Genomic DNA, 12,035 nt, shown 5'->3' with positions numbered 1-12,035 from the left:
TGGCCAATCCACGCACGTATATCAAAAACACGTTACAGTCCGATCATCAACGGGTGGTTTTTGGAAGGTGCAGATACTGGGTATCTACAGGAAGTGAAAATTACCTCCGGATAATCGGCTAATTATTCAATGACCGGAGTAGTAGAAATAGTAGCTTCCATAGGAGGATTTTTTTCTTGAATCTCCAACCTTGCATTATGAACTACCAATGCCTTTGATGCTTGTTTGTCTTGAAGAGCTTGTTGTCTCTTAGAAAGGTTCTTCTTTTGGGGTGCCTTGCTTCCTCCTTTAGTTCTTGCCATACTCCTTTGCTTAGTAACACCAAAGAATGCTTGAAATCTTCAATTTCTAGTAATACCCAAATCGATTTAGGATAGATGAATGTTGCCTTGTATCCCAAAAATCGACTCAAAACTTGAGGATTTTGGTGTTTTAATCACTTGTTGTTGCTAAAGGAGTGATTAATTTTTGTTTTGAGGAAGTTTGGATTTGATTAGGTTGATTTTGGTTGAGAAATTTGATTTTTGTTGATGGAGAGGATGAGGGTTTTGGGGTTTTGGGTAGTGTTTGTGTTTGAAATAATGAAAATGAATTGGGAAGGAGGGGTTCAAAGACCCGTTAGATTTTGAAAAGCAGAGGGAGACGAGCGGATTTAGCCTCGGGACGCTCGGATTCTTCAGTTTCTGGGTTCAGGAAAAACGCCTGGGGACGAGCGTCTGGAAGGTAAGACGAGCGGATTCTTGAGCTAGGACGAGCGTCTTCTGCTTGAGACGCTCGGATTCCTTTCCAGGGAGAAATCCCAGAAATTGGCAGTGTAAAGACGAGCGTCTTTTCCTCTAGGACGACCGTCCTGGCTGAGACGAGCGGATTCCTTGCTGGGACGCTCGGATTCACAGTCAGATCCAAAAAATAATTCTGCAGCTTCACAAGACGAGCGTCTTGTGCACTGGACGCTCGGGTTCATTTCAAGACGAGCGGATTCGCCTTGGGCCGCTCGGATTCTGCCTCTTCCACACGGATTCAGGTCCATCCATGGGTGCTTCGTAACCCGTGTCATTTAATTCTTCAATTCTTGTGTTCTTCATTGTGGAGGCACTACAAAGGCATGGATAGCCTAGGCAATTGCTATCCCCATACTAAGGCAAAACACTACACATCAATAAACTCATAAGTCCCTCCCTCACTTCTCTCAAAATGATGAAAATGTTGATCAAGGCATAGAAATGCAAATCCAAAAATGACAAAAATCCAATACGATAATTAAAATGCAAGTTAGGGAGTTAGAATATTTACAAATGGTGGTTTAGGGAGGACTCCACCAAACTCTCATCCAATAATGAGATGTCAAGGGGGCATGTTCAAGGTGTTGTTGATGTTACTCAACACCTTGAAGAAGTAGTCGAAAGCTTGTTCATTGTCATGATAAAGATCTTCAATAGACCTTTGCACTTGTTGTTCTCCATGATGGTCTTGGGCCATATCATTACCGATATAGGGATTGAATATCCCTTCAAACTCATCATCCCAAAGACCGCATACTTCGTCCACTTGATCACTAAAAATGTCTTGAGTTGATGAAGATAACTCCCCTTATTTCTTTTCTTGCCAATGAGGCCTTCTTCTTCACTTGTCATGGGTGAGCTTTTCAAACTCTCATTGTTGCAATTTCCTTGCTCTTTTGATGGAGCATCATCCACTTTCTTCTTCCATTGAAATGCCAACTTCTTCCTATCATCCTTCGGCTATAGTGATCAACCATAAAACATGGCTCATGTAATCGTGGAGCTCTCATAGTCTTGTCAAGATTGAAAGTGATGGTTTCATCTCCCACTTCAAGGGTGAGCTCTCCATGTTTTACATCGATCACCGCTCCCGCGGTGTGCAAGTAAGGTCTTCCTAAGATAATAGGAATGTTGGAGTCTTCTTCCATGTCAACAATAACAAAATCCACCGGGATGAAGAATTTGCCAATTCTTACGGGAATATCTTCCCATACCCCTAAAGGTGTCTTTGTTGATCTATCTGCCATTTGAAACGTGATGTTGGTGCATTTGAGTTCTCCCATTCCTAGCCTCTTGCTTACCGAATATGGCATGACACTAACACTTGCCCCAAGGTCACATAAAGCTTTGTTGATTGTAGTGTCACCAATAGTGCATGGAATGGAGAAACTTCCCGAATCCTTGAGCTTTGGAGGTGAACTTCCTTGAAGGATGGCACTACTTACTTTAGTGAAAGCAATAGTCTTAAGCTTCCGGATTGATTTCTTCTTTGCAAGGATATCTTTCATATACTTTGCATAGGCCGGAACATGATTGATTAATTCCGTAAATGGAATTGAGACTTCCAAATTCTTCACAATCTCCATGAATTTTCCAAGTTGGTCATCAAACTTAGGCTTAGCTTGACGACTCGGGAATGGAAGTCTAATCACAATAGGCTCCTTTTCTTTGGCCTTCTCTTCATACTTCTTTGAAACTTCTTTAATGGTGGGTTCTTCTTTTTTAGAGTTTTCAACAACTCTTTCCTTGTCACTAGCATTCACAACAACTTCATCAACGGGCCTCTTCGGCCCTTCATACCTTGTACCACTCCTCAAATGGATGGCACTCACCGATTCTTGTCTTGGGGGATTACCTTGAGGTGGTAATTGCCCTTTTGTCTTTGTGAACTTGAAGATGCTAATTGAGACATTTGGGTCTCCAACATCTTTGTGTGAGCTAGTATGTTGTTAATGGTGATGTGTTTTGCTTGGCTATCCTTTTGCATTTGAGTGAAAAACTCTTGTTGGTTCTTTTGCATTTGGAGGACCGCTTTTTGAACATCAAAACCTTGGTCATTTGATTGAGTGTATGGAGTTTGATTTTGGTAACCTTGGTTTTGGTTGTAAAAGGATCTTTGATTTTGGTTTCTCATTGGAGGTGGGGTGTATGTTGGTTGAGGGTTTTGAGCATTTTGGCTTTTGTATGAGAGATTTGGATGGAATTTGATGTTTTCATTGTAGTCGTTGGAATAAGGGGTACCACTCTTGTATGCTTGAAAAGCATTCACTTGCTCACTTGTTCCCCTACATTCACTTTGGTCATGTCCCAAAGTTCCACAATTCTCACATATTCCACTTGGGATTGATGAAGATGCCACCATGGCATTAACATGTTGTTTAGGTGATTTGGAGGCTTCTTCAAGTTTCGCCATAGCCTTCTCAAACTTCAAATTAATGGTATCAACATGAGCACTAAGTTGAGCACCCAATTGAGTAATAGAGTCCACTTCATGCTTTCCTCCTCTAGTAGCCTTTCGAGGTCTACTATATTGTGAGTTATGGACCGCCATTTCCTCAATCTTGTTCCATGTTTGATTATCGTCAACTTCGGTGAACATACCATTTGATCCCATGTGGAGAATGTTTCGGGAGTCTTCATAAAGACCATTCCAAAATTGTTGTACCAAGAACCACTCGCTAAGTCCATGATGAGGACATGAGCGACAAGTTCCTTTGAATCGCTCCCAAGCTTCATACAAAGATTCTTCGTCCCTTTGTTTAAACCCCGTGATTTGGGCTCTTAGCATGTTAGTCTTTTCCGGAGGGTATAATTTTTTGTAGAAAGCAAGAGCCAATTTCTTCCAAGAGTCAATACTAAGAGTAGCCTTATCAAGGCTCTTTAACCATTGTTTCGCGGTACCAATCAAAGAAAAAGGAAATAAGACCCATCGAATTTGGTCTTGAGTCACTCTGGTTTGAGAAATCGCATCACAATAGTCACAAAAAGTCTCCATATGAGAATGAGGGTCTTCACTAGGCATGCCCCCAAATTGGCTTCTTTCGACTAATTGGATAAATGCGGATTTTGCAATGAAATTACCGGTCAAATGTTGTGGTGTGGGAGTACCATTGGGTAGGTTCTCCTTGGTTGGTACGGAATGTGATGAAAATTTAGGCATTGTGGGTTGATTTTGTGGTGGGTTTTGTGTTGGGTTCTCCTCTCCTTCTCTTGCAAAAGGGTTGATGAACTCAATATTTTTTTTTTTTTTTTTTTGGTAGAAGGTAAGTAATTTCATTAAGCTCAAGAACTATTACAACCTATAGATAATACATTAGAATGGAACCAATTTCTTTCAATGACTGGATTCCATAATACATTTAATCCAGTCCACATCCTTACTACCACTAATCAACTCGTGCCTATTACTAATCCTGCACTTCACTTGTTTTAGAATTTGAGACACTACAATCGCGCAGGTTTGTAATGCACCTTCAAGTCTTGCCTGATTCCGTTGATACCAGATAGCATGATAAGCTGCCAGTATTCCTCCAATGCTTACACTCTTCTTAATCTGAGTCCACTTCCTTCGTCCAATCCATATGATTCCGTTGCCAGTAGGAACAGGAATGTTCATTCTGAGACACACCCCTGCAATAATCAACTTAGCATATTCACACCGCTGAAACAAATGGGTAACAGTTTCCTCTGCATCATGACATATGCAGCACTCAGTCATTGTAGTAATTCCATGTCTGAACAGTTTCTCCCTAACAGTGAGAGCATTTCTCAAAATGAGCCAAGCTAAGAAACTATGTTTAGGCAAGCTCCAGGAGTTCCACACTAACTTAGCCCACCCCACTTTCTGTTCTTTATGTCGAAGCCATTCGTAACCAGAGTTAACAGTGTAACCAGTTTGAGTAGCAAGCCAGCAACCTTGAGAGTAACCAGAATGAAAAATGTCCTTAACCTTACATATAGCCCTCCAATTCCCACTCAAATGGGTTTTAGGCTTATAAGATCCCCAAGGCTCACCTCTTAAGTACAATTGGTGAACCCATTTCACCCATAAACTGTCTGGCTTGCTGTAAATCCACCACACCAGTTTGCCTATAGTAGCCTTGTTCCAGGTTAAGCTGTATCTAATACCCAGGCCTCCTTCTAATTTTGGCACACACACCTGCTCCCAACTGACTAGAGGTGATCTAACATAGTTGCTTGTGCCATCCCACATGTAATTTCTGCAAATGCTATCAATTTTCCTCAAAACACCTTTAGGGATTAGAAAAATATTAGCCCAATAAGTGTATAAAGAAGTCAACACAGACTGGACTATAACTAGCCTCCCTGCATAAGAGCATTTCCTTGCACCAACAGCTCTAATTTTTTCTACAATTTTTTCCACAAGAGCCTGACATTCCCTTTTACCAAGCTTCCCGCAAAGAATGGGAACACCCAAATATTTAAAAGGAAGTTGGCCTTCCGACATCCGAAATGCTAAGAATCGAGCCTTTGTATGTTGATGGACCCCATTAAAATAAATGTTGGACTTTTGCTGATTCATATAAAGTCCAGAGGCAGCAGAAAAAGTGACAAAAGATCTAAGAAGGACCCTTACAGAGCTAAGGTCACCCTTAGAAAACATTAGCAAGTCGTCAGCAAACATAAGGTGTTGTAGTCTCAGCTTACCACACAAGGAGTGAAACTTGAAATCAAGCACATCAGTTGTAAAATGTAAAATCCTTGTAAGGTATTCCATGGCTATGGTGAATAAAAGAGGAGATAAAGGATCTCCCTGTCTCAATCCTTTCTTGCCTGGAAAGTGCCCAAATTGTTCACCATTGAGAACTAAAGAATAAGAAGCACTGGTAAAGCACTCCATAATTAAGTTGAGAAACTGAGGAGGGAAATTGAGAGCTAGCATCATCTGTTTAAGAAATCCCCAGTCAACAGAGTCATAAGCTTTCCTTAAATCCACCTTGATCATACATCTAGGAGATACAGCAGTCCTTTTATACAGTCTGATAACATCCTGACACACCAAAATATTTTCAATAATATTCCTCCCTTTAATAAAGCCCCCCTGATTAGGACTGATTATGTTAGGAAGAATGGCAGCCAGTCTGGTGCAAAGAAGCTTGGCTATCACCTTGTACACCACGTTACAACAAGAAATGGGCCTGAACTGGGTAACATTCTCAGGCATCTCAACCTTAGGGATGAGAGTAACAAGAGTATGATTAAGCTGCTTCAACAATTTCCCATGAGTAAAGAAGTCTTTAATTGCAGTACAGATGTCATCCCCAACCACATGACAGGCATCCTTAAAGAATGCACTAGAGTACCCATCAGGGCCAGGGGCTTTATGAGCAGGTATTGAAAAAAGAGCCTCCTTAATTTCAAGAGAAGTTACTAGAGCAAGCAAAACAGTCCAGTGATCAGTATTGCAGATGGGACCTCTTTGTACAACCTGAATATTAACAGGCTGCACTGATGTTTGTACCAGCAGAGTCTGGTAGAAGTCCAGAAAAGAAGCTTGAATCTGATCAGCATCATTAATCCACTGTCCATGATCATTAGTAATTCTCAACACTTTATTTTTTGCTTTCCTGCCTTTAATATAGCTGTGAAAAACTTTAGAATTAGTATCTCCTTCCTTTAACCAAATGGCTTTAGAGTTTTGTAGCAGGAAACTATCAGCTGCTTTTTGCAAATCCTGATACTCTTTAAGTGCAGCAACCTCAGAAGCTATCAGGTCACTGTTGGCAGGATCAGCCCTCAGCAGCTCCTGAGTGTACTCCAGCACCTTCCAAGCTCTAAGTGCATTGTTTTCAACATCATCAAATAAAGCTTTGTTTAAGTCTTTAAGAGGCTGTTTCAATTGCTTAAGCTTACTGACCAGCTTAAACATAGGTGTACCAAACACCTGACATTCCCATACAGCCTGAACACAAGGAATGAAAAGAGAAGTCCCACTCCACATGTTGAAATATTTAAAGGAGGATTTTATGTTCCTAGAGCTATTAGGATATTGAATGATACAGGGAGTGTGGTCAAATTACCCTTCAAGGTGAAAGTGAGCAAAGTAATCTGGCTTCTGAACAATCCATTCACTGTTCACCAAGGCTCTATCTAACCTGCTGTACACCCTACTACTAGCATCATGCTTATTATTCCACGTAAAATGAGACCCAGTAGCAGGCATGTCCACAACACTACAGTGATCCAGACAGTCCTGAAAATCATTCATCTCTTCCTCAGTAGACTGTCCTCCTAATCTTTCACAAGGTTTAATAACAGTGTTAAAGTCTCCACATATCAACCATGGACCATTAACTTGAGTGCTAAAGTGTTTTAATTTCATCCATAAACTTTTCCTCTCTTGGACACCATTAAAAGCATAAACCATAGTCATATGAAAGGACTGCCCAGAGCCAATCTCATCCACAAGAACATGAATAAATTGCGCATTGTACTCAAGGAAATGAATGTGAAACATGTGTGGCTTCCATAATAACCAAACCCTTCCTCCCTTATGCCATTGAGAATTAGTTGAGATACACCATCCTTCACAAATATTCTGTCTAATGCTATTTAGAGACGAAGGTTTGACCTTCGTCTCAAGGAGGCCAAACAACCCAATGTTATGGTGATGCAGGAACCATTTTATATGCTTCTGTTTGTTTGGATTGTTTAACCCCCTAATGTTCCAAAAGCCCGTCATTGTGTACCACCCCCCTCAGGGGGTAATACAACTGTTCTTGTGCCAACTCCAACTTTAGGGGTAGTATTATTCAATGCTTCAAGGAATGAATAATTACCAAATTTGGTCAAGGTACTCCCCTTGTCAAGTAACTCTTGCCTACTCAGTCTGATTACTGCTCTTGCTGGTGTAGCCACCTGCGTAGATCCATGCTTATACCCTGTGACTTGTGGCTTGCTTGGTTGTCCAACTGGTGTAGTAACTGGGGTTGGGGTAGGAGAGGGAGTCCTGGGTTTGAACACAGGTTTTGGAGAAGGTGGTTTGGGGACAGGCCCTTTACTCTGTGCCTTAGGCACCCATTTCTGAGCCACCTTCTTCACAGGTTGTTGTTTCTTCGCTTTCCTGCAGGCGAGCATGTCATGCCCAATTCCACCACAATCCTTACACAGTACAGGCTGCCACTCATACTCAACCGGAACAATCACCAGTTGCCCTTCTTCATCCAAAAATTGGACATCCTTAGGTGCTGATTTGCCAAAGGGTACATCAACCAATACCCTGGCAAAGGCTAAGCGAGTTCTGTCCACTGTAGGTTCATCACTCCTGACAAAATCCCCTAATAAACCTGCAATCTTAGGGATACATTTACCCCAAAATTTCAGTGGAAGTTTGTGTAGTTTAACCCAGACTGGCACCACATCAACATCATTCTTAGTGAGGGTTTCATCAGGAGACCAGGGTTTCAAAATCAATGGCTTATTTTCGAAAAGATAGTGACCCTGTTTCAATACGGTTTCTTTCCCCTTTGCACTCTTAAATCTAACCAAGAAGATTCCACTAGGAAGAAAGGAGACCCTCTCAACACCATAATCTGCCCACAAATGGTGTATAAAATCCTCCACACGTCCCATGGAGGGTTTGCACCCAGTATGAAACAGACTACAGAGTGTTTCCAAAAATCCATTTCAACCTTAACCTCTTCCTTAGTGAATTGTAACATACCTTCTGGTTCTTCTGCAATTGTGTCAAGTGTCTGCTTGTACTTGCCTCGATTTTGCAAGATCCATTCTTCAGCTTCTTCATCTGTGATAAGATCCTCCAAATCAAATGGTTGGAGGTCCACCGGGTTCGAAGAAATCTTAACCACAGTCGAAGGTCCTGCTACAGTGAAATCCAACGGAGAAAATCTATTTTTGTTTGATTTTTGATGAGTTTTATTGTGTGTAGAAGAAAAAGTTCGTTGCTTTGCTGCAGATTTGATCGCCGTCATTGTTGAAATTTAGGTCAGAATGTAAGAAAAGCTCTCTTTTTCCTTTTTTTTTCCTTTTCTCTTTCTATCTCTACATTCCTCCCCCCAATGAAATGTTTCTTATGTTTTGATGAACTCAATATTGTTTGGTTGAATATCCACAATCTCACCAATACCTCTCAAAGTATTTCTAGCAAGTCTTCTATTGGTTGTCAAAGTTCTTTCAATTTCGTGATCAATGGGTAACAAGTTACCTTGTGATCTTCTAGACATGCAAAATATCAAACAACTTGAAAATAATTAGAACAAACCTTGAGGAGTTTTACTTCCCTAAGGCAAAGAAAGACACAACTAAGAACAATCAAAGAAAATCAAATCTAGTTAACACCGTCCCCGGCAACGGCGCCATTTTTGGTCAGACTATCGTTTTCGGTTACTTGTCGTTAGGAGCACCTAGACCAAAACAATATTTATAACTTCACAAACTACTCTAGTATTAGTAAAGAGGTAAATAAAGGTCGGATCCCAAGGGACGGGTATTGATGTAGGATTTTCGATTGCAAGTAGTGGTGTCTAAGGGTGTCACAATTTGGGTTGAGATAAGAAGATCACTAAACTAAATAAAAATGTAAGTAAACAAGCAAGATGATTAAAATGAGATGTAAACAATTGATTAAAAGCACTAGGGTGTCAAGGGTTCATAGGGTATTCATGGGAATTGATCATACAAACATATTCTGAAATTATAAGCAAGCAATTATTGTTGTGATAGGATCGAGTTGGTTTATATCTTACAATCCTAGGAAGGTTTGGGTCCCGGAGTCGAATCGATTAGATTGTACAACACCTACAAGTCGACTTAATCCTCCCTACTCTACTACATGCATGGTCTAATGAGATTGGAGTGGGTTTATATCTTACAAGTCTCATTTAAAAAGTAAATGATGGGTAAAAAATGCAAGGATTCATAGGCTCGCATTTCATCAAACATAACATGTGCATAAGTTGAGATCACAACAAGCAAGCAAATAAATTATGTGAACATATTAGATTAAGCATGAATCATCCCCCATGTTGGTTTTCCCTAATTCCCCATTAACCCTAGCTAAGAGACTACTCACTCATTATCAAGTTTATCATGCTAACAAGGTTGTCAATCATATTAACAAGGCAAAACATGATGAATGAATGTAAATTATTAACAATAATTAAAACAAGGGTTAAGAGAATTATACCTAATGATGATTCCAAAATAATAAGCAAAGAATAATAGAAGTACTTGATGATTGATGGAAGGTTGTCAATCTCCCAATAATACCCAAATAATCTTCAATTACCCAAAATAAATGATGAACAATAGAGAAATTAAGAAAATGAGATTTGTATTAATGCTTAATTAAAAGTTGATTACAAGATTAAAATGAGATTAAGATTGCATAAGAAGAACATGATAATCTAATTAATACAAGGGGGTATTTATACTAAGGATTAGGTACATAAATTAGGGTTACTAAGGGCTTAAATGACGATTAAGACCCTTAAGAAAAGTTGAGGAAGTGCTCCTCTCGAAGGAGATGCTCATCTCCGTTTCGCAAGTCTTCAAGGAATATGCGCATCCCGAGTGGACTGAGGAGGAGAAGGCTTGCACTGGGAAGGAATCCGAGCGGCCTGAGGCATGAGACGCTCGGATTGTAGAGGACTAGGACGAGCGGACTGGCTACGGGACGCTCGGATTGTAGCCAGCCAGGACGCTCGTCCCGTGGCCAAGACGCCCAGATAGTAGCTCAGCAAGGCTTCTTCTTCTTTTCTTCTTTTCTTCTTCCAACAATCCTCAAGGATTTTGTTGGGGATGCAAGGATCTTCTTATCATTGCCCATTTACTTCATTATTTACATAGGCCTTCTAGTCTTGTCTTCACTTTGATGCTTGGTCATTAGATTCGGTCAATTTAGCTCCATTTTGCCATGAAAATGCAAGGTTTGCACTCCTCTCCTACCAAGGAAACAAAACCTCAAAGAATATGCAAAACGAAAGACTAAAGATAGTAAATGACCCAATTATGCACTAAAAAGCATAGGAACGAGGCTAATTCGAGGGCTAAATATGCTCAAATATTGGTCACATCAAACATACGATTCAGTTTGGTCACTTCGTACCTTAACTCACATAACTGTATAGAACAATAACGATATTCTATTCATACATATGCATAGCAAATTCTATCATACATCATATTCATGCCCTTTTTATCAGACATTACCAACATGCAAATCAATTATCACTTACATGTCACCATATAATCTCATGTATACTTCCAACACATCTTACCGTCCATCCACACACTTACGCATATATGACTATATAAACAGTTACGCATCACATGTCCTATCATTCATACACACAAAACATTACCCTTATAGCACTATAACATACAATGGCATATTACACACGCATGCACACACAATTCCCAACTCAATATCCCCATTCGAAGTAGCTGGCTTAAGCATATTAGGGCCGGGATTTTGGAATGAGGGCGCCTTCTCACCCAAAATCAAGCAATTTCAAGGGGCTCCCAACACACATACACCAGGTTCATTTTATTAGACTCGCTACGTTCATTAGGTTCATTGATTACAGGTTCCAAAATCGTCGCTCTGATACTACTTTGTAACACCCTATCTACCAAAGAGTCTTAACAAGATCTTCCCTAGCAGATAAGGGCATTACCATATCGGTTGCCCGAGGAATAGTAAATATCATAACGTCAGTAAAAGGACAATTAAGGTTATTACAAATTTAACTCAACAAAAGAAAATGTACAACTGATAACAACAACTATCAACTATGGTGATACTATCCATGCCACGACTCGGTGATAAACTCGTCCCTTCAAAGCACCCAGCTAAGCTCCACATATCAACACCTGCTAAGACTGACTGCTCACCATAATGGATCACGGCAAACACATAACAAGAAAAAGACACACGACACCACACAAGGTCAGTAACTGAAGAACAACAGACAAAACAAGATACAAACACACAACGTCATCTCTAAGTCCAATCAACCATCAATATCTGACTAACCCAAAAGTAAAGTCCTGCCAAAATATCCATCGCAACGGATATTCCACACCGCCAGTGGAGGACCGCAGCCGTTCCAACCTAAGCCCCGCTCATCTCCATCGAGCGAATAACCCATGTCCATTAATGTGCACATCCCCCTTGTGGCGAAACAAGAGCGTGAAGCCATTCCCGAGATGACTTCACTCGGCCAGGGACGCAGCCCATACACAAACACATCATCACTGTCACACAAAAAC

The 12,035-nt window shown here is 40.5% G+C and overlaps 1 protein-coding gene and 1 non-coding gene across 2 annotated transcripts; one reads left to right on the top strand and one right to left on the bottom strand.

Moving 5' to 3' along the window:
• Positions 1-3,463: 3,463 nt before the first annotated feature.
• LOC141610238 (small nucleolar RNA R71) lies at positions 3,464-3,570 on the top strand. The gene has a single exon (XR_012528137.1). It is a non-coding gene; the product is annotated as a small nucleolar RNA R71 (small nucleolar RNA).
• Positions 3,571-6,819: 3,249 nt separating this feature from the next.
• Positions 6,820-7,485, bottom strand: LOC141607916 (uncharacterized). The gene has a single exon (XM_074427266.1). The coding sequence runs from the start codon at positions 7,483-7,485 to the stop codon at positions 6,820-6,822; it is 666 nt and encodes a 221-aa protein (XP_074283367.1).
• Positions 7,486-12,035: the final 4,550 nt, after the last annotated feature.

The sequence above is a fragment of the Silene latifolia genome, chromosome 10 (genome assembly GCF_048544455.1).
Source record: "Silene latifolia isolate original U9 population chromosome 10, ASM4854445v1, whole genome shotgun sequence".
Lineage (NCBI taxonomy): Eukaryota > Viridiplantae > Streptophyta > Magnoliopsida > Caryophyllales > Caryophyllaceae > Silene > Silene latifolia.
The sequence above is the reverse complement of the archived record's forward strand: the minus strand, read 5'-3'. Positions and strand labels throughout refer to the sequence as shown.